Source organism: Channa argus, chromosome 1 (genome assembly GCF_033026475.1).
Source record: "Channa argus isolate prfri chromosome 1, Channa argus male v1.0, whole genome shotgun sequence".
NCBI lineage: Eukaryota > Metazoa > Chordata > Actinopteri > Anabantiformes > Channidae > Channa > Channa argus.
In genome coordinates, this window is record NC_090197.1 from 29,739,657 (window position 1) to 29,763,456 (window position 23,800).

General features: G+C 37.4%; 2 protein-coding genes across 12 annotated transcripts in view; one reads left to right on the forward strand and one right to left on the reverse strand.

The window, feature by feature from the left end:
- Positions 1-1,166: 1,166 nt before the first annotated feature.
- On the reverse strand, positions 1,167-23,027 carry LOC137101927 (dual specificity protein phosphatase 19-like). 7 transcript variants are annotated; one of them, XM_067480933.1, is made up of 7 exons: positions 20,227-20,399; positions 20,023-20,121; positions 19,024-19,270; positions 15,064-15,110; positions 12,183-12,335; positions 6,980-7,158; positions 1,167-6,187 (listed from the first exon to the last, which is right to left on the reverse strand). In XM_067480933.1, exons 3-7 carry the CDS (start codon positions 19,244-19,246, stop codon positions 6,124-6,126), a joined length of 666 nt encoding a protein of 221 aa, XP_067337034.1. In that variant the 5' UTR covers positions 19,247-19,270; positions 20,023-20,121; positions 20,227-20,399; the 3' UTR covers positions 1,167-6,123. The 7 variants fall into 7 exon arrangements, with proteins under 7 accessions (XP_067337034.1, XP_067337042.1, XP_067337024.1 ...); XM_067480941.1 differs by lacking the exons at positions 20,023-20,121; positions 20,227-20,399 and adding an exon at positions 20,955-21,018; XM_067480923.1 differs by lacking the exons at positions 20,023-20,121; positions 20,227-20,399 and adding an exon at positions 20,769-20,948.
- nckap1 (NCK-associated protein 1) overlaps positions 21,818-23,800 on the forward strand; it is a 32,022-nt gene continuing 30,039 nt past the window's right edge. For 3 of the 5 annotated variants that reach the window (XM_067480316.1, XM_067480325.1, XM_067480333.1), the window contains exon 1: positions 21,818-22,133. In XM_067480316.1, coding sequence (XP_067336417.1) covers positions 22,026-22,133 — 108 coding nt within the window. In that variant the 5' untranslated portion in view covers positions 21,818-22,025. The remainder of the gene's footprint in view (positions 22,134-23,800) is intronic. The other 2 variants (XM_067480341.1, XM_067480348.1) reach the window with 1 other exon arrangement.

Here is a 23,800-nt window from a genome sequence, read left to right on the forward strand (position 1 = left end):
GTTATTCCTCAGCTGTACATTATCCATTACTGCATACAGTGTTGGAGGGCTGCTGAAGCCGATCCCTGCCGTCATTAGACAGCACCAAACTCAGGCATGTTAAATTAACAAAGTAATATACTCCAAAAATTACGAATACACAATAAAATCAACTTTGTTATAGTAACAAGAGTAAATGTAAATCAATACTTTCACCCCTGTTAGCAAACTCTTATATTCACAGCTTAAAACAAGTTTCTGTGTGACCGGAAACAATCCTGTCCTTATGACTGAACTAAAAATGCAAATTCAGTGTTCCACAGAACTTATAAGTAACTGGATTTCATTTTCATGCTGATAATATGTTGACAATTAACATGAATGGCAAGTTGTAACTATGTCAATAAATCTTCCCAGTCAATGTGTTTTTGTCTATCAAAATAACCACGAATGGACATCTACATTGGTTTGACTACTGCATTTTGTTTATAGTTGTGTTTAGGTACTCGCAGCACTGTATGCTGGTAAAATAAAGATCGTGGTCGTGCTTAATAAAAAAAGGTAACAGTAACTTCTCACACATTATGTTTATTTGCTCTTAGACAAAACCACCATCTCTTTTGTTGCCTAAACTTAACGACACTGGAGTCTGAAATCGAATCGAACTCGTCTTGTACTATACACTGTGGCCACCCACCTTCACCAAACTCTTGAGCGTCTTCTTTTCCCTGAGTAAACGTAGTTGTTTTTGTTTTTTATGTATTTGAAAATAATCATCCTCTGATTATGTTAAAGAAAATCATAATGGTGTTTGTAGTTTAGCTGCACTGGGAAATATTTTTTAGGAGGTAGTGTTGCCAGAAACAAGAGAACTGATAAGACTGGACTACAACAGTCAGGTTGCAGACCAGAAAATCACAATAATAAACTGAACAATGCCATAAATTCTACAGAAGAGAAAGGTGATAAACCTCTACTGGATCATCACTACAGCCAACATTTTTTTTTATTAATTAAAGCGGCTTTAACAATGATAGAAGTAGTGTGATACAAATCAACTTTGGCTTATGCTCAACCTTCAAACTTCAAACAACCTTAAAACTGTTAAATCTCAAACCTTTGATGTAAATCTTAACCATTACAGTGGCAGAGCATGTAACATATCGATTTACAGCCACCGTCAATGTTCAGGAGGTAGTGTGCCATTTATTTCGTGAGACAGAAATTAAATGTTGTGGTGGATGAAGGTGAGTTAGTCTCATTTTGTTCAGGAGACTTGAGTTTGTAAGCCAGTACAGACCTGCAGCTAACATTTGCCTTTCAAGTGAATGTAACCGTGATCTAACCTTAAACAAGTTTTGCACTTCTGTTACAATGTCACACACAAACAGTTTGAAAAAAGCAGCAGAATCAATGCAGCCGAACCAGAGATATTGTCGTTTTTTTACCACACATTCTTCTTCCTTGTCAAATCCTGGCTCTGTGTGCTGGTGGTGGCTACTGTTGCCTTGAGCCTCTAGTCTCAAGCAGAGATGAGGAGCAGGATACACAGCTCTGGTAAGCTCGCTTCTTTTTAACTCCACACCCCCAGATTTCTTTTCCTTTTCAAACTTGTAGTCTTCAGCCCCAGCTTACATTTTATCAGACTTCACACAGCTCCTTCAGGAGCCACATAAAAGGCCTTATACTACTTTTTTCACATACGCAGTAGTACTGTAAACAGAATTTGCATTAAATCCAAGTAGCCTCTCTGCCTGTATATCTAACCACACTGTAGTGTAAGACACATGAATCATTTTGGTCATTTTCACAGTTTGCGACTGATAATCATCCTGCCATCTGTGGCACCAGATCAAAAACATTTGGGTCACTTCAGCTCTCAATGATAGGAGTTGATTAAACTCCAAAAGTGTTGCCAAGTGTTTAGTCAAGATAAATGTATATATAATAAAAAGTTTTTCCACCAGAAAAATGAAGACAAGCAATTTCATTATAATTTCCTGTGTCCAACAAATTTCATACATCATACACTGAAATGTTTTGTATAAAGCTGGTGAAATCAATGTACAATATTAATAACTTATAATAAGACATCTATTAGAGTTGTAGATAATCTATACAGCAAAATATTTTAACTGCGTTATAATTATACTCCTCTTTTGTAAGTGGGTGAGCTTTAAATGTAACATTGTAATATAAGATTGTTGTATACACTCACTGGCCACTTTATTAGGTACACCTGTACAATCTGATGCAATCCAACACAGCTCTGCCATGAATTCTACTTGTACAATGTTATAATTTCTCAAATTTAGAAGAAATTATACCATTGAAAAAGTATAAGTAAATTGTAAAGTGTACCTAATAAAGTGGGCAGTGAGTGTGTATGTTAATCACAGACCATTTGTAATTGCTACAAAGAGGCTTTGTTACCAAAATCAGAAAAGTTTTAATGTGCATGTGCCTCCTGATTGCACATCCTGGCTGGATTTCAATAAGCTGAAGTGAATCTAATGAACCTTTGTACGACCTGGAAGCTGAATACAAAAGTACAGCTTGATTTTCTTTGGTTGTTTTCAGCTTATTGTCCAGCATTGATGAGACCTAACTCTTGGTGTCCCCTCAGAGACTACACATAGCATTTGGATTCTGTCTCCATTTTACAGGTATGCTATTTTTAAATCTTCATCTGAAACAGCTACAGGAAGCAGAACTAGAACCCAGTGCTACGTTTGCTTATATCCTGGTGTTCCGCTTAGTTTCCATTCAGTAAGAAACAAATCAAATCCTTTCTTGTTTCTCACTGAATGACTCTGAATTACTACATGTGTCTCTGTGTTGGAAAGATTTTCCTTGACAGGAAATTGTCAAGACTCCCCCCAGAGTCTCTCTCTGGTTTAGTGACAAAATATTGTTGTAGAGCTTTGAGAAAATAAACTAAACAGTAAGAGGCTTATCTGATAAATATAAATCTGGGTCCCATGATCCAATATTGCAATAAGCTTAAAAACCTCCCATCTGCTTCACTAGATTAATTTTACACAAATACAAATCTAACTTATTACTCCCTGTTCAGATCTGCAGTACTTTTGGTTTATTCACTGGTTTATATAGTACTTGTGTTCAATTTGTTTTTGTTTCTATGCATCTCTACATATGCATTTTTCCTTTTTATGCCATTTAGTGGTGTTTCTCTTCCTGTATTATACATATTTTTCTATTATATTTTCAATGCAGTCGCAAGATAATGTGGGCTTGCTGATGGTTTATGGGTCCTTGCTGGGGGTTGGAGAGATAAGACGGAAATCATTATCATTAATTCGTACTAAAGTATATAATACTCTGTGTTAAATTAATCCCTGGTTTATTTAATACTGCTGTATACCACAGGAAAAGCTAACAGAACTTGCAATATTGTGGGGCAATTAATTTTTGTTGTTAGGTGGAAAAAGTAAAAAATCTGTGTTGTTGTAATCTGTAATGTTTATTGGGGGCAGATGTGTAGGAAGGGATGATTTTGGGAGTGCATGTGATTCATATAATTATGATGCTAATCAAACCATTCTGTGACCCTCTTTGGCCTATGTTAGGATTTCTCTAGTCAATTAATATTTTTTCTCCTTCAGTTTGTCAAATATTTGTATACTGCATTTTCCAAGAGTAAAAAAGTATCAAATTTCCTCAGGCAGTTTAATCACAAAAACATAATTTGAAAATGGTATAAACTATCTCCGGTTCTGCAGTTGTGCTTGTGCACATATAAGCTCACAGTGTCAGGTAGGGCTCTTAAGAAATGCCAGGAAGTCAGTACCAAAAAACTACTATTTTATTAATGCTGGTATTTATAATGTCATGCACTGTTCATTTTGTAATAGATGTTTGTGGGCATGTGATTGGTGTGTGGGATGCTTTTTTTTTTTTAAGGCTCAAATGTAATGAAAACCAACAGGGCTGATAACATTGTTCTGCTTCAGGGGAAATTATTCAACATCCTGTATCTAACCTAGCTCTCCCTGTCTGTTAATATTCTCGTACTGAGGCCTGCACAGACTGAGATGGTGGTTGGACCCCACGAGACCCTGCAGATGGGACAGCTTGTGCCATACTGTGGGCCATCACATCCAGACGGTAAAATGTCACAAAAATGTCAGGGGAAACCCAGTTGGCTTCATAGCAGATACTCTTCAGTGATACACCATTGAACAACACCAAAGAAAAGGCCAAACTCTGCACTCAAGCACTGTCACAGACTGCATATTGGCATTGTTGCCATTATTCAGACATTGGTTCAATATTTTATTTGCCTGTTTTTTTCAAGACTTGACACTGTAACAAGCAAGGTTAGAAATGTATTTCTTGGACAGTCCTGTACATTTATTGGGAAAAACGTAAGTAATATGCCCCAAATATTTAGCTGTTAACTATGAACTGCTCAATCAGTCCATGGTTTTACAGGGGTGTTAAATAATCTACAACCCTTACAGAACCATTAGGATGCACTGAATGTGCATTATTTTATTATGTTAACTTTTGTATTTAGTTTGCAAACTTTGTGAATGTTGGACAAATACTTGACAAATTAAAACACTGACCTGGTGAGGGAGCTAGATCCTGAGAGACCAATAAATGAATACCTTCAGGGCTTTGCTGATGCTTTTGAAATTGTTATGGTGTAAAATGCCCAACTGTGGGCGACTGTGGCACAGGAAGGTAGAGTGGTTGTCCACCAATCTCACAGTTGTTGGTTCAATCCCCGGCTCCTCCGGTCACATGTCGAAGTGTCCTTGAGCAAGACACTGAACCGCAAATTAGTTGCTCCCGTTGAGCGTTGGCCAGCTGCATAGCAGCTCCCCCATCGGTGTATGAATGTGTGTGTGATTGTGAGTGTGAATGGGTAAAGAAGAAGCAGTGTAAAGCGCTTTGAGTGCCAATAGGTAGAAAAGCGCTATATAAGTGCAAACCATTTACCAATCTGGTAACAGCTTTTCTAAAAAATCATGATGCATGTTTCAATGTTGAGAATTTAAATTGCACAGAATTTACAGGGGAATGGTTTAATTAATTGTATCACATGGGAAATTCCTGGAGGGATTGATTTATCTGTACCTGACGTTTCATGGCATCCATCACATAGTTTCTACATAGTACTCAGCATTTCACTCAAAACCACAAATGTGGATAAGGATAATCTGTCAGGCCAACAGACAGAGTTAGCTGGGTTAACAAAGGTTAACTTGAAAACTAGATTTTTTTTAAAACATGTACAACTTAGCAGCTGGTGATACAGTTACACTGGTAATATTTATCACTGCAGTTAATTTATGGTCCTTTTAAATTATGGTTATTTTTGACTTGTAGCATCTTAATGCTTACTCTGTGTCACTGCAGCATTTCAAATTTCAATACTCTGTAACCCTGAACATGCAATTTTTGATTAACTGTCTTCTAAATCTTGCACAGCTAATGTAATTAAGTTACATACTGCTGAGTGTGCAGAACATCTCCCTCTATGTGAATTTGACTGATAACTTCAACACGCTGGACATTAATCAATAAGAATAGTCGTGACTAAATGTTGTAAGCCCGGTGAACAACAAACACACATCGGCCCTAAAGACTTTATTTCCATTTAGGCAGTGAAGATTAAGATATGACACCTTTGTGTGCTGAGCGCTTGCAGTGTTAGTCGCTCCTCCCAGTGGTATTTGTTGATTAGCATGTGAGCCAACTGGATTCTACCTCATTATCTAACAAGTTAATTATAAGACAGTTATTTCAAGGGAGCGAGGTTCATCAACTTTGCAAACTTGTGAAATTGATAGAGACAATGCAGCACTGAGGGCAATCATTGTAATGGATGGTGTACCTGTTTGTACAGCTGAGAGAGAAATCCAGTTGAACCTTACGAATAGAGGTACATCTTTAATTAGAAAGTAATCTATACAGCAAAAAATAGAGCTTCTACAGTGAGGAAATCTAATTTCAGCACTTTAACTAGAGAATTTCACTCACTGAATGTTGTGCAGACACGTGGACTGGAGATACTAATGAGGAACAGCCCCCTACTTTTATTTTTTTGCATCTGTTTGTGGTCAGAGCTGAGCTCTTATAAACCATATGAATGGTAACTTCAGAGACTGAAGCTCATGGGTCCCTGGATATCTTGGGCCCCTGGGCCTGTGCTCCATAGTTCTGTTCCGTAATCCATCTGTGCACAGACACAGGCATAAGCACCCTCAGGTATTTGGTATATAAACATCCTTACTGGAAAAAAAAACAAAAAAACTCTTGTTTAAAACCCCATTGTACAACATTTTTACATTAAATTACAGTTTTGAAACCATTGTAATGGTACACTGACTTGACAGCATGGCCCAACTGCACAAAGAAGACACTGAAGTGGTAATACATATAACATTACCTGTGCTGTTCAGCCCGTCACCCAAGTTCCATTTTTTTTAAGATAAGCCGCAAAATATTTTGGATTGAATAGCTGTTCTGATTTTTTGTTTACACGACTGGTTGTTGACTGGAAAATTGAGTATGAATATTTCCTTAAAAATTAACCTTTTTTTAACCCCCTTTGTTTGTGGTCAGCATGCACTGTACATCAGACAGGTTGTTGTAGAAACCTGGAATTACATAACGGTGCCACCGTCACACTGCTGTAGTGTCACCTATTGATTTGAAAATAAAGAAAACTATCCAGAGTCATAGCAGGATTATATCACTCAACAACATTGCTTAGCTTCTGATGCTTTCATACCCAGTTTACGAACAGCTACAGTTTGTTAATAAATGCGCATCTGTCCATGAGAAGGATTCATACTGCGACTGGTATTTACAACAGTAAAATAAAGTGTACTCAGCAACAGTAGGGGGGATGAATAACACCACAGTACCATATTTTGCTTATTAGGCCCTAAACACAAATATTTTAAAAATAATATTTTCACAAAATTAAAGAGTTAGAGTCCTTTAAGGATTTGTAATTTCTTACGGTTTGTAGCTCTGTAGTTGTTGATAGAAGCCGGGGTTGGGGTGCATTGAGGGCCTGGCCAGCTTCACCTGACTGTAAGCTTCATCAAACGACAGCCCCTCCCTCATCATCAGGTAACCAATCACAATGGAGGAAGAACGTGACACACCAGCATTACAGTGAACCAGCACCACACCATTCTAAAGAGAGAAAGTGTGCAGGAAGACCATGAGATTAATGTTAAAGTTCTACAAGATAAGTGGTTGGATGTGTAGTTTGATGGGAGTCAAAACATGGATGAATTTCTCTCTATCTTTGGCCAGTCTGATTTTCATCGTGGCTGCTGTTAAACTGAATAAACTATGTAGAGGTCAAGGGATTTTAAATGAGAATGTGAAGTTATGTCATGCCCCGTTGCATGTTGGGGAATTGGGGTGCCATTGTGTGAGGCACATAGGGGGCCTGGTGGCTCGATGGCTAGAGCATCGACTCCCATCCCACCATGTGTCGCCCTGCAAAGTGGGCCCGAGCTTGGATAAAACAGGAGGGTTTTAGCAGGCCTTGATGGGACAAGCCGAAAGCCACTGATTATGTGAGGCACATGCTCTATTTTCCTGTGTCTGTTGTAACGGTTACGGTGGGTTACCTGCATACATTTTGCTTTGTTTGGCTAAAAAGCTGTTTGAATACTTCCAATCTGATGGAGTCTCTTCTCCAAATGAAGAAGAAATAAGGAAGGGAGAATATAAAATAAAGGAACTCAACCAAATACAACAAAAATATCTCCTGGTAATGTGGAGAGATGATTTTATGTGCATAGAAAAAAGATCCTGAAGGTTTGTATTGCCATGTCAGGCTACCGTGGCAATGCTTTTTGGAGTCACAACAGAAAATCAAAACACTGATTTGACAGGCAGGGGGATCCTCACAACATGGCGCACCTAAATAAAAACCTTACATGGCAGGATGTTTACTTCACATGGAGACCATTTTCTGCAGAAGAAATCCTATCTATGAGAAGTGTTGTTGAAATCTGTATTTTGAAAATGCACAAACAGTGCAAAGAAAATTCCATTATTGTTCAGCATACTGTAATTGTAGAAAATCAGTGATGGCACTAATGTTAATAGAGTAGTCATCTAAATTGTACAAACATTCTATTAAAGAGTGTAGTTTTCACCATGTCGGCATGACCTTACCGCTTGGTAAAATCCAAGCTTGTAGTCATTTCACTGCATTTTTCGGACAATCTGTGATTTGTGACTTTCCAAAATCTCTTACAGCAGCATTAGACAGAGCACGTAGAGCAAGTTGAGACAGAATAAAACTGTCTGGGGCTGCCTGTGTGTGTGAAAATTTTTGATATGATTAATATTAATGTTGATGTAATTATTTTACTGCCTAGAGTGCCTGGTTGGAAATAAATTTTTAAAATTCCAGCCACATCTTTAGACAATGCGTGCAGGCCCATGGCTCAGCTCTGAAGCTCAGCATATTGACACATTTGTCTCTTATTCAACATGGTGCCTCCCATCAAAGTTTTTTTTAATTTTCAATTCAATTCAACTTTCATTGGGACAGAGAGAGGGAAACAGAGGGAAGACAACTACAGGGAGGGAGGACAACTACGGTGGGTCTTACAGTGGTGAAAAATAAATGTGGGGTGAGAGGAGAGAGGGACAAGAGGAGTAAAGTAGCTCAGTGCATTGGGGTGAGTCCCTCAGCCGTCTAAGCCTATAGCAGCATGACTATAACTAACTATAAGCTTTATCAAAAAGTAAGGTTTTAAGCCTAGACCTAAAAGTAGAGAGGGTGTCTGCTTCCTGAATCTGAACTGGGAGCTGGTTTCACAGGAGAGGAGCTTGATAGCTAAAGGCTCTGCCTCCCATTCTACCTATGAAATTCTGGAAACCACAAGTAGGCCTGCATTCCGTGATCTAAGGGGTCTAGTGGGATGATATTGAACTATGAGGCCTTTTAGATATGATGGAGCCTGACCGTAAGAGCTCTATATGTAAGAAGGAGGGTTTGAAATTCTATTCTAGATTTTATGGGAACCCTAATTCCAGTCAACACTTTAGGGAGTTACTGGGACATCCTGGAAGTAGGGAATTATTGTAGTCCAACCTAGAAGTAACAAATGCATGGACTAGCTTTTCAGCATCACTTTGAGACAGGATGCTCCTAATTTTGGCAATGTTCCGTAGGTGGAAGAAGGCTGTTATAGAGATTAAGAGTAAAGATATGGTTGGACATCATATTTAAGATTAGATTTTTAGGCCCAAATACTATGACTTCAGTTTTTCTGAGTTTAGAAGTAAAACATTGTGGGACAGCCAAGCCTTTATGTCTTGATAAAAACAGTTAGTGGGTTTATTTACATTTTGGAAAAACCAATTGAATCTAATAATGCATTAAACGCAGTGTTGAGGCAGTTACTGTCAGCATCTACATGAATGTGAAAGTCACACACTATGATAACTTTAGCTATAATAAGCACTAAATCAGATAGAAAATCAGAAAATTCAGTCAAATCTCTGAATAAGGGACTGGAGGATGGTACACATCAACAAATAGAAGTGGTTTTTGAGTTTTCCAGTTTGGGTGTGAAAGGCTAAGAGTAAGGCTCTCCAATGAGTTCTAACTATTTTTAGGTCTAGGGTTTATTGGTAAGCTAGAGTGGAAGACTGCTGCTACTCCTCCACCTCGGCCTGTGCTTCTACGATAATTAATATGACTTTGAGGGGTTGACTCATTTTGACTGCAGGAAGTATATGTTAGTTTTAGTAAGACAAAAAAAAAAATTAATTGATGATCGCTTATTAACTCATTGAACAGAGATTAGGAAGAGAGAGATCTGAGACACAGTCTCTATAGGTATGTGGGAGTTGTGGGGGGGTGACGGTTGTAAGGACACTGCAGAGAGGCATGTGGGACTGGATCTCTGCATCCCAGGCTAAACTCTCGATTGTCATACTTTTGGTTGTCGATATTGTTTTGGCAAAGTTACACACCGATTTAACATTCATTTTAGTGACCTCTGATTTGCGTCAACGGGCGTCATGACTATGGCCACTGGAGTCTCTAACTTCACGTTTCTGACAGTAGAGCTACCAATTAGGAGAGTTGGTTTCACTGAGTGGGTAAAATCAATTAGGAACTTGATGAACCTCGGGCGTCTGTTTAGCATTGGATCGTCTATGAACCATCACTGAGCCGGACTGGCTTCCCCGCTGCTCAGGAACTGCCAGGGGACAGTTAACTGGGGCTATGCTAGGTCGCTCTGCACCAGCTACTGGGCCCTGACTAGCTGGATTATTTTCCATGGTGCAGAGACACAATTCCAATTCTGTGAGCCTTGCCTCCAAAGCTGCAAAAACCTAACAGTTGTTACGGATACCATTATCACTAAAGGAGGCAGAGGAAAAACTGAACATGAGAACACTGATTAAGTGAGAGAAGGAGAGAAATAGAGAAGCCATTGCTAACAGCTAACTACTAAGGTAGCTGAGCTAAGATAGGTTAAATAAAAGTGTCTCCAGTAGTAATTCTTGTGTACAGAAATCACTAATTTTAGTGAAGTAAGAACTACGATTATTCAGTGAAAAGTCCTTTAGCAGAAACCCAACAGTGTGAGGCTAATATCAAGTGGAACAGATGATATAAGCACTTTTTTGATTTTGCATTGAGGGAAAGAAGATTTGAATTGGCTGAACACACATGCAGGGCTCTGGTTGCTGTAATTGACATGTTATCAATGTCATCTGTGCTTTCCTATAAAGATATAACCCAATCAGGCAGTTCCTCTGGGTAAAATACAATCAAATGAAGCACAAACAGAGCATACACAGAATATTAGTCTGTTATAACTTTCGATCAATCAAAACTCTGCTCCTTTGTAATATTTGTGCTGGTGTCTGCAGTCAGTTATCAGGTCCTGTTTTCCTTCCTGTAGAAAAAAAACAGCAAAACAGCAAACTTCTACAGACTAAAATTGCCTGAGCGAGAAAATCCATCACAACAAACATGGAGACTTAATTTGGTTTTGTCAGTTTCTTGTTTTGCTGTTATTTCATTGCTCTCAAGTTAGAGTGTTTTCATATCAGTGCTCACATCACATTATGTTCTGCTTACAGTCAGTCTCCTGACACAAAAACACACACAGTAGAAGAAATACAAGTCTCTGCCAGGAAATAATCCTTATAACCTACAGTATGTGAAATAATTAAGGGAAAACTGTGTATGCGCAAAGAAAAATTTGACTTTCTGCATTAAATGACCCCAGCGTGGTCTCTTAATAGATGTACTGACCACCAACCTTTGCCTTTGTGCTGTGAACAAAGAACTGACTGCTGTAGATGTGTGTAAATGCATCAGAGGGAGGCAGAAGAATAGCTGTGTGTGCACACAGACATGTTTAGTTGGCTGGCAAGTATTAAAGTAGGTGTTTTTAGGCTACACGAGCCTCCTGTAAAGAAAGAAGATCTAGAAAGGTTTAAATAGATTTTATGCATTTGTATTCATAAAGGGCTGATGTGACACATTGCTTGTGTCTTTTATGTATGTCTCCAATGTGGAAGGTAATTAAGTTTACATTTACTAAAGTAGAATCCTAGGTAAAGAAAGAAAACCACTTTAAGAGTAAAACCACAGGGACTTTTACTTTCAAAGTTTTATGTATATTTGTACTTCTTGACATTATGTAGTTTGAACTTTTGTCAAGAGTTAGAGTTAAATGACATTTGACATTTGTAAAGCAATAAATGCATATTTATTGCAAAATATTGCTATTTTGTTGCTATTTTTATCTTTTTATCTTCCTGTTTGTTCTGGTGGGCCGCTGGATCAATAGAATTATTCTATTCTATGAAGTTTTTTTGCTCAGAAGAAGATTTGAGCAGCTCTTGATAAAATGAAAATAATAAAGGAATGCTTAGACACCAATAAATTATCAATAATTATAAGGGAAAAAAGTATTTGGCAAATGTGATGTCAATTCTACATCAATAATCAGCATGAAAACTAATATCTGAGCCTTAAACTAGATCTTAAATTCTATTCTATAAAGTTGACATTTTTGGTAATAAATTAGAAGCATTTTTTGAAATTTAAGACAGGAAATGAGAATTCCTAATTAAAGTTTTGCTATTTAACTGTAAATACTTTCACATGTTCAGTCTTCAGCACACGTAGATGATTACATACTAATTGCACATGTATTTACCTGTTCTCGAGCCTGATCTATGAAGGTGCTGCACTCCCCGAGATATGAAGTGATGTCGGTCTCTGGGAGGTCCAGGATCTGAAGCGTCTTATACACCAGCTGGTCTGGGAACAAGTTGATGACTCCATAGGCCACATTTAGCACATGAGACACCTGAGGAAGACAAAGACGGAGGAGAGGGGCTGTAGACATGTGCAACTCCTTGAGCAAATGACCCCTCAGCATTGACTTGTTTTAAAAGGCTGTTGAGAGATTCTGTCTGTAATATTGATGACATGACACAACCTTAATGCGACAAAGAAGGAGAGAGAGCAGAAAACAGAGTGAGAAAGGAAAAAAAGAGGGTTGACAGAGAGAGGGGGCATAAAGATTAAGAGGAAAGAGTCGAAGACAAACAGGGAGAAGGAGAATGGCAAAGAAGACAGATGTCTCCAATACATTTTGCAATATGTCTACTCTCACTTAAATTGACCTCAGATGGCTAAATTCTCTATTGTACTGATATGTTCTGCTTCTTCCTTTTTATTCCACATGTTCAAGAATAAGCCTGGTGGTATGTATTTTTTATAATGGGAACAAATCTCATTATTTGTCTGCACAAGTATTTTCAACTAAACCCTGATAGCTCCTCTGTGGTCCAAAAACCAATTAAAACACATCAGTGAACCATACTGTTGTACTGACTGACGTTTCCTCATCTCCACAAACATACACTGTAGTTTATCATGACTCATTCCCACAGATACTGTGCTGGAAATACGGACTAGATACTCACTAGGGCACCAAATATTTCTTAATCCGCAACTGAAAATAGTTCCCAGAAAATGCACTGTTTACTCATGTTTGAGTTGTTTACTGCATAAACTAAAGAAGCTAGTTTTTTATGAAAGTGTATCGGGCTCATGAAATGTCAATTCATATTTCAATTGGCAATTCAATATGCAAAGTGGCAATTCAATCCTCAATTCAGTTTGAATTCATTGGATAAACATTTTAAATGAAAGTTAAGTCAATTGGATTTCATATTGCTATGGTTCTTTGTAGTCTTTATTCAAATGGCAATTATTTTTACAATTGGCATTTCAATATGCAATGTCATGATGCAGTTTGACAATGCATTTTATACATTTAGTTTGTAAGGTGACAATTCAATCATAACTTCAGTTTGAATTATTTGTAATAATGTGTAATCAATTGCATTTCATAATTCCATGGCCTTTTGTAGTCTTTATTTAATTGCCAATTCAATTTTCAATTGACAATTCAATATGCAGTTTGGTTATGCAATTTCAAAATGCATTACTGACACAAACTCATGCGAAAATGCGAACTGAATTGCAAATTTGCAAAATGAATTTTCCAACATTTGGATTGAGGGTTAAATTGCCACTTTTCATAATAATTTGCCATTTGCAAATGAATTTTCAAAATACATGACCAAACCACATATTGATTTGCCAATTGAAATATGAATTGCCATTTCAGTTATGAGCCTATGCGTTACCATAGTTTTTGAAGAAAATGACTCATCTTTCATTAAAGACTAAAGTATAAAAATTGGGCCTGATCAAAGATCTTCCAGAACCAATAGGCTCGATGCTAATGGTAAATGGCAATTGGAACAAGAAGAACTTTCTTCAGGTTTTCCCTGACCAGATTGTAAAAAGGCAATTTAAAGTACATTAAAATGGCACACATCATATTTATCCATCCATTATCTTTAACCACTTATCCTATTTGGGTCTTGGGGTAGTGGAGGCTATCCCAGCAGTCAAAGAGCAAGAGGTGGGGTCCACCTTGGACAGGTCTCCAGTCTGTCTTAGGATCAACACAGAGAGACATACACACACAGACAACCATTCGCACTCACATTCATACCTACAGGCAACTTAAAATCACTAATTAATCTAACATGCATGTCTTTGGACTGTACAAGGAAACCGGAGAATGCCAGGGGTGCATCCACTAATCAAGTTATAAAGTGATTACTCAAAAAAAAAAATTAGGTTATTTACATCCACCCCTTGGAATACAAATAAGGTGACCAACATAAAGTAGATAATACTTTCTTTGTTTTTTAGATTCAAGAAGCTAAATCCAACAGAGTGATAAATGCAGCTAAGTTCAGGCAGCCAGAAAGCGAACTGGATGTATCCTCGACTGTTAAGCATGTCAGTCCTTGCAGAAATGTGTATGTAATGTGTTTAATTTGTGGAAGAGCCAAGCTCAGACTGAGAAATAAAAGAATTGATTTAACTGAGAGGTACTGGGTCAAAATACCCCATGAACCCTGTGAAAATAACAAAGGCCAAATGAGAAAAAGCCCAAATTGCACTTTATGAGGATGTTAATTGACTCATTGTGGATTGCACCTCCTGATTTTCCCAATAACTACACCTTTAGCTGATACACACTGTTAGAGCATTTTACTATGACAGGACAGTAAATGTGTTTTACATGGTAGAACTGATTGATATAAGTGCCTATGAGACCTGCTTTCAAAACTTCTGGGCTTTAACAACCAGCAAACTCCAGGTTCGCTTGGTTATTAGACAGTTAAGGTTTTACTCCCAGATACAGGAAGTGAAGGTATTTGAAATCTCTCCAATTTATCATCCTAAGACTGCACAGGCAGCAATATGCTCATGCCTGGGAGCAGCCACTGCAGAGAGGGGTAGTCACATTCTCTGAGGTGTAGGAGCAGCGCTGAAACGTACTGTAATCATTTACTCCCTCTACTGAGCTGAACTGTCACTGCATGAGTCATGAAGCTCCTACGGCTACTGGCCAAACTGCATGGATGCCGGTAATCTAATGTTACTACACATGTGATCACAACAAAGCAAAGGCACTTTGGATTTACTGATCAATCTGCACTAACCTTATATCTCTGCAGTGTGTCAATGTCGTGGACTGCATCCTGAGAGGCTGAAAGGGTAGAAACGGCTTAATGAGAACAAAATGATGAAATTACACTTTTTCACAGGAATATTCACTGCCATCTCACTTGTTATTGTTATTTTAAGTGATTCCAAAGTCTCCACTTAATTAGTCTATAAAGTATCATTAATGTTACACCAATGAAACAAGAATGACAATTGGTTAAACAACTGATTAGAACAGAAGCAAGTAACTTATCACCAGAAAATTAATCAGCAACAAATTTGATAATTAATTAATCTTTTAAACCATTCGTTTAACCAAAATGTCAAAGCTCATGTGTTCCAGCTTCTAAAGTGATGGGGCAATTGTTTTTTATTATTATCATTCATATTATTATAAGTTGAATAGCTTTGTATGTCACACAATCGATCATACAAAAAGCGATCTGAACACGTTTTAAAAATCTGAATACTACTTTGAAAAACCCATATTCCTAAAGAAGAAATAAACCAGCGAACAATCAGTGTCCCTAAATGGAGCAAACTTATCTGTAATAAATACAGAATTGTAAAAAAAAAAATCAGTCAAGGCAATAATGTAAAACTTTATACAAGCTGCAGGATATCAGCATCTTTTTCCCTTAGTAAGAAAACATTTAGACAGAAAAGCCTATCGGAACAGCTGCAGCACCAAGGAGGGAAGATATCAGTTAGCGGAAACCAACAGTACAGTGGCTTGAAGCTACAGAAAAAGCAAGAATGGAAATCAAATAATTTGTATAGCAGCACAAGACTAGGCTTAAAAAAACTGCTGAAATAAACATTAAATATTATCTACAGCTGCAGAGAAGGAATCTTATGATTCATGACAACAGTCTCCATAAGAGCAAAAGTTTGGATGACTGATGCAGCAAAGGAAGCAGGTAATCACTGAACAAGATTATTCTATATGAGAATAGCAGTGGTCATCTTAAATAGCAGGAGGTGAATAATATATTTGGAAGGGACATTTGGGCAGGAAACCGAAAATTATGCAAGTGCTTTCTCCAGATTTCCACAGTGGATACTGAGTGCAGCAGCCTTCAAAGGAGCTTGATTTGCACTCTTTGCATTGGCCAAGCCACTTTCACATAATGCCAAAGTCATGATGTTGAGTAGTTAATCTAAATCCAAAGAATGGAGCATCTTTGGAAATAAGCCAGTTTCAGCCTTTATTGCCCATCAGTGGAGAAGGAAGAGATATAAGCTGACACATCTGTGAAAAGATGCTGGAGTTTCTAGGGCTTTTCTTTTTATTTAACAAGGGTATGATGTGGGACTGAAAGCCAAAAAATTATGCCAAACAAGATATTTATTTTTTCTTAAACTGACTTTTTTCTTCTTTTACTTACATTTTACAATTACATTTCATTGCTCCATACTTGATAATTGTTTTTAAACTAAAGCAGTTTTGTTCTGCAATTCAAGACTAAAACCTTTATTGACACAGGCACAGAAATCGGTGGGCTCCTATGTCAATATAGGTGCGCTGTTTAATGAAATTCTCAGCCACAGACACATCCCTGAACTGTAATAATACGCTTTATTAGGTATTTTTACATTTTGCTGTAGACCAGGTCAGTCAGTTTAATTGAATTGTTTTGTCTGTGCTGACTTGTGTTGGCCATATGTGTATGCATCAAGAAATAATAATTCACATTAGAATTTACCCAAACTGACAGCATATTATTGCAAATAAAAGAGTTCTATTATTGTATTGTGTTGTGCTAAACAAAGGTTGCACAAATCTATACACAGATTATATACATGATCACAATTGTGATGAAAGGCTCCTTGCCTGACAACATAACAGCCTGAAACCTGCTTGGACTAAAAATATAAATGTATATAAAATCTGGTGTAAAAACTGGTGTCCAATGCCAGGCTGTTAGAAAATCATAGAAACGTCATTAAGAATCATAGAAATGTCATAGAGGCATTTCTAAAAAATAGCTGAGAAGCTTAACAAGCTGGTTTACTGCAAACCTTTCAAAGCACTGATCCTGTAAGATGTCATAACAAGCTGGTAGCCAAAAGTAAAGGTGGAGCTGCTACAGAGTATTTTAGAAAATTAAAGCAGTTTCATGCTATTACAGTATGAGTCAAGCACTGTATGGAAAAGAGTCACCTCTGCTGAGCCTAACAGATGTAATTTTTTATTGATCCCTGCTGAGAAATTCTCTCTTTGATTCTCTTCTGCATTGAGGTCAAAGCGCAGCATTAACTACACAAGTGAACAGCACCTCAGAGCTGTGAGGGGATTCAATGTCAGTCTCAAGGACACCTCAGCAGGACCAATATGTGCGGACATGTGGGGGTGTCAACCTGCGTCCTCTGGCTGAAGGGTAGAACACCAGGGCTCCTGAGACGAATTCAAAATTAATGACATTGATTTATTCGTTATTAGGATTTTATTTATTTATTATTGGGAGCAGATCATGACCTAGTGCCTTTGTGCAATGGAATAATGAAGTAACTGAGCCAAAGTCAAACTAATACTGGACAGGTAAAATCTAAAACAATGATGGTTCATGACAACAGACAGGTGTAACTATTATTACAGAGCTTCTAGTGCCCGTACTAGTATCAGCAGTCATAGTGCTAACACTTTTAACAGCAATGGTGAGTATTTTAGTATTAGTACTGCAGTATACATTAGTAGCTAGAAGTAGTATAATCTACACTTTTGTCTCTTATTGTGAGACAGATGCTCCATATTTATGCTGCATTTACATCATGTTGTTTAGCCATTGTTATAAGCAGCAGCATGTATAAAAACTTGAAAGTTTCAAAATTGCTCCCAAACCTTTAACTACTGACCACTACTAGCACTTTCAGGTAGATTGAATCCATTTGATAACTAATAAAACTAACTGATAAATTTTAAAGTAGTATGCTATGTGATTTCACTCTTAAATAAAGACCATGACTCATGTAGCAAATGCAATAAAACTTAGCTTAACTTAAGTAAGCTACAGTACTTGAGTACTGTGGAAATGCTACAGCATCATTGCTGTGAGAGCTATTCCTATTGTTCCTATTCTGCCAACATGCCATGAATGCAGCATTAGTGCAGTGAGCAAATAATATTCACTGAAGAAAATATAAAAATTAATATAATCAAATGATAAGTGAATCTTTAGTTCTAGTCACTATTTTACTTTCAAACACTGTTTCAGGAAGTGCGTTTTTTTTTTTTTCACGGCAAGTCCTTGCAGTCTTTTACTCACAAATAAATGATGGAGTAGTTGGAGAATTTTTGTGTGCTTGTAGAAAGAGTTCTGTGTCTCCTACTTTTAACGTCGTAATCAAGACAAGAACTGACTTATTAGCCAAGTATGTAATTATACATGGAACGTGTCTTGCATGAATGCTTACCAAAGAGAGCAAAATAAAAATTAATTATCAAATACACAAAATGTATTGTAAATATAGTATTTACAAGTGCCAGATTAGAAATTAAATGAGGAGAATGTAACAGATATACTGTAAGTGAAGGAAGTGTTATTGATATAACCATGAAAATGGGATGCAGTATGGCCCCTGGTTAAAAATATATATATATATATATATATATATATATATATATATATATATATATATATATATATATATATATATATATATATATATATATATATATATATTTGTATATAGTGTTACCTGTTAGTAGTTTTGAATGTGACCATTGTGTTGCTTGTGGGCAGTAGGTGTATTAGCTGTGCTGGTGATAATACAGTCCAATGCACAGAAAGCCCAATTATAACATTTGTTGTAGCACTAAAAAGTACAAGTACTAACTGTACTATTAGTTGCTGTAGTATATGGCTTAAACATGGAGCTTAAATTCATAGTAAAAGAGTGCACTATCAGTAATAGTAGTAGTATTTGTTAGAAAGAGCTTTTATGATATTTATTACCCAACAGGAGAAATGGTCTTATGACACCTATTTGAAGGTCAAGACTTTTATCTTCTACAAATCCACATCCACTTCCCTCCTCCAGCTCTTCAACCTGTTCCACCTCTCCTCCATTGCTTCTCCTCTCCAGCAGCTTCCTGCCCGTCACCGTGGTAACATGCGTGCACTGTTTCTTGAGGCGGTTCTTGGAGAATCCTTGGATCTCCTGAGCCAGTGAATGCATCACTCAAGGGTTTACAGGAGTAAGCTTAAAAACAACAAAGACAATTAAAAGACATTATAACCAAGGTGATTTGTTTTTATATTAGCTAGTGTAGATTTAAATAAAATCATGAAAAACTTTTTTATATGTCACAGAGGTTAGAAACCGAAATGTCCCACATTAAATATTAGGAAAACATACTTACTGCACTACATTTATCTGTCAACTTTACAAACTAGTTACTTTACAGATTCCTATTAATAGCAAATAATTACAAATTTAATTCAAATGAATGTTTAGGTTAAATTAAGACTACTGATTGTGGGGTGATATGACCTTTTTTCATTAAAATGAGCCCAGTTAACGAACAGAAATACTCAAACAGTGGCAGCAGCATTATGCCACATTCATGCAAGTATTTCTGCTTGTTTGTTGCCTGTTAAAATGTCTTGATCAGGTGAGCCAACCCCCACACAGCTTAGAGATGACTACATCAGAGCCTAATAATAAAATCAGCCTTAGCTGCAGTATTAAATTGATGTTCAGATTAATGCACTACAATGCAAAATATGCAATTCTGAAACAGTCCACTCTGCACAGTGATTCTGCACAATTGACTCTGAGAGAAGAGAAGACGCCCAAGAATTGACCCTTGAGGCACTCCACATGTGAGAGGTTCTGTGGAGGACCGTGCAGTTCCAACACACACACCAAAGCTTCTTCCAACACGGACACAGAAGCTTCTCTCTGTTAAATAAGACCTAGACCCACTCTAAAGCACCACCGTGGATGCTCACCCAGTTATCCAAGCAAGACAGGAGAATTTGATGGTCCACTGTATTGAAGGCAGCCGTTACGTCCAACAGTACCAAAACAACACTGACCAGAGTCTGTGGCTAAAAGAACATAATTAAAAACCCTCAACAGTGCTGATTCAGTATCGTGCCGAGTTCTAAACCCAGACTGAAATACCTCAATATTGTATTGAATATTTTGCTCACCTAAGACTGATTTCAACTGGCAGTAAACAATTTTCCTTAGAAAGGAAAGGGAGTTTAGAGATTAGCGTAAAATTTTAAAATACAGAAGAGTCTAAGCCAGGCTTCTTAATCAGTGGTGGCACTTCCACATGCTTAAAACTCGCAGGTAAAACCCCATTTTCTAAGCTGCCATTAATAATATTGAGCACATATGGAGCCAGGCTGGGGAAGACCTCTTTAAAAAGACGAGGTGGAATTGGACCATTGGGAGATCCAGCAGGCTTCATATGACCAATTATTTCTTCCAAAAAGGACTGACTTGCGAGCTGAAACTGGTCAAAAACAGCAGAGCATGTAACAGAAATAGAAGGGTCTCAAGAGGAAGGACTAATGAGGGCCCTAGTGCTCACAACCTTATCAATAAAAAAGCTCCAGAAGTTCTAACACATTTCAGCAGAGTTCTCCAGGCAGGTTGATTGTTGGACGCTAAGGACAGCACACGAGGTTTCTGACAGTTACAGACAATAAAATGAAAAAAAAAATACTTGATTTCAGCAGCTCACACAGTTCACAGTTCTTCCCTCACTGATAACGGCTGATTTCGAACGAAATCCCGGAGCTTTATCATTACAGTTCTTGCAACGAGCTTTCAAGAAAAATCTCGGAAAGAGTCATTCATCGCTGCCCAAACCCACATATAACATTTAAGTCCTAGCTCAATAAAGAGTAGACCTATGCGAGAAGCACACCTTCAGCAGGAGTAGTGAGGGCTTGAACACACTAATGACAGCTGAATCGGAAGCTGCGTCAACAACACGAGGCGTTCAGGTACTCAGAGTAAAATAGGAAAGTCCAGCTGAGTTCGCTGAGAGTGTTGTTTGGCCCAAAGTCTAAATAATAGGCCACGACATTTAGTTTAAAAGCAGAGATTCTTTGGCATTGTCCTACTCATATTCTTAAGTCAAGTTGAATAAATAACTACATATTGTAAAATGTACTATGTGTACAAAAATAGTTCACTGAAACCGATTTAAACTATTTAAACACAGCTGAACTTAATGCTGTTACACATGTGCCATATAAATAACATTTCAGCATGAAAATTAAATATTCAGGCCTTGTTAAGTAAACTCAATGAAAGAATTGCTTTAAAGAAAACTGTTTCCTTAAAAATGTATTGGCAAGAATTATCCACCGTAAATTAGTTTTCAGTAATCAGCAACTTAGCCTTAAGCTCATAGGAATAAAAAACGTTGTGGGCTACATACACAGTGATGAAACAATACTCTTAACACAAAGAAAACATTTGTTAAAAACTAATTTCACATATGCAAATTAAACTGGAAACAACCTTTCAAAGGTGAAAAGTATACTTACTGACTTGGAATGGAGAACAAAAACAGCACAGTTGGTAAATGTGGAGATACGTTTAAGTACTTTATGTCTAGTTGATAATATCATATAAGTATTTACATCTGCAAAGTATTTATTAATTGGAGCTGTCCTCTAAATGTAAAGGAATAAAAAACTGCAGCAGGCTAGGAAAACTAAAATTAACGCGGTTCACGTTAAGGCAACGGGAGCCAGTCTCGTTGTAAAAGCAGGACACCTCCTCATCCAAAAAAAAAAAAAAGGGAAAAAAAAGAAAAACAGGCAGGGAGACGGTGGGGTGGAGTACAGGAAGCTGCTATTCCCGAATTTCTGAACATGGGAGAAATCTAATAACTACATAAATCACAGCTTCTCCTTCCCTTCCTTTTTTGCGGAGATTTGTGGCATTTTTCTTCACTGAATTGGAGGTTTAACCGAACAGCGAGAAGATGTCTCGGGGAGTGATCCAGCCCAGCCAGCAAAAACTGGCAGAAAAACTCACCATCCTCAACGACAGAGGCATCGGGATGTTGACCCGGGTTTACAATATCAAAAAGGTTCGCGCACACACAGAGTTATATCCACATTGATTGACCACATAGAGCTCCTAAGACTAAGAGCATATGTAAAATACCTGCATTCCAACGAAAATGATCGTCAGTGAGACGGTATAAATGTTAGCTAGCAATGCTGTGACTCTAACACTAGCTAGGTTTTATCTACAATAATGTTTTGTGTATTAACCACTGATTATAATGTTATTTTAAACATATAATTAGACACCAGTAGACACTTACGTTATCCCAAATGTCTCCCTTTAGCGATCCTGGATCCGGTTGTTGGCACTGCTAGCCACAAGCTGTCGGTTAGCTTGCGGTAAAGGTGCCGACTGATGTTACGGTGTAAACGGGTGTTCATCCGAATTCAATAAACACTTACTAACACTGAGAACCAGGAGTTCTTATTAAACTTGCCAAATCAAGCCCCCCTGAGGTAGAGGTGAGACAAAACTTCAGGCCTGCAGTAGTTGCTAGCTAACGCTAACGTCGGCTGGTAATGGCGGCGGCTGCTAGCTCGCCTTAGCACCGATAAGCTAGCAGTCGGGCGTCGTCTCCACTCCATCAAAACACCAAACCACAGAATCAGCTGTTCTCGGACTATTAACTCGAACTACTCCGTAACATAACTTAATGTTTTCACCCAAGATGGTGTGTAGCAACATTTAGCTTGCTGCACAGTACTAAGAGTATTAACCTATATAGTGACGTTACATGCCGCTTAGACTTGATTAATTTGACTACAATTTATCACTAAAGCCGCATTATTTGCTATTATACCAACAAATAGTCATCATAACCTGTCATAAACACTGGTATAAAGTGACTAACGTTAAGCACTATTGGGTACAGAAGTAGCAAGTTGCTTGGTACAATTATTTAAGTACTGTACCTGCATTTATTTGACAGCTCTAGGTATTAATGTTTGCTACTTTGCAGATGTAGATTGACAATACGAAATATAATTCAAGTATTACAACATTAGGCAACATTATGCATTGCCACCAGTCATTGGAGTAGTCCTTAGTGTATTATGAATTACAAGAATAATTTCTTTGCCATAATTTTTCCCTATTTTTGTTGTTGAACAAATCTGGACTACACTTACAGTTTTATGTGATTAACATAATCAAATTTAATAGTTACATGAAATACATTGTATTTTAAGTGCTGCACCTGTAATTTTGTACTTGATGTAAATATTAGAGCTTGTATTTAGTGGGCCTATTTCAACTTGAGTGAAGAATTGGTCCTTCTGCTTGCATTGGAGAACATTTTAGACAAGTAGTTTTGAGTATCAAGTTTGTGAACTTCGATGACAATTTGGTACAGTCTGGTTGAGGCCTTGTGACATATTTTAGTGTTAGTTAACATTTATTAGCAGAGCCACTAAACAGCACATTTTTAAGTGGTTTCATCTAACAGTTAAACAACAGATGGCAAAAGATGTAAAATTACATCAAACATGAGAGAAGTCGTAATATAATATTATTACAGATTTGTGTATCAGAACATTTGTTTTGCTTGTTTCCCCTCTAATCACTACACCCTTGCAAATTGGTCATTTCCTGTTGCAGGGATTAAACTACCATTAAAACTACTTTTTACTACTTTAGTTTAGTACTCTAATTTTTTCCACCATGGGCTATCAGAACATCTGTTTTTTA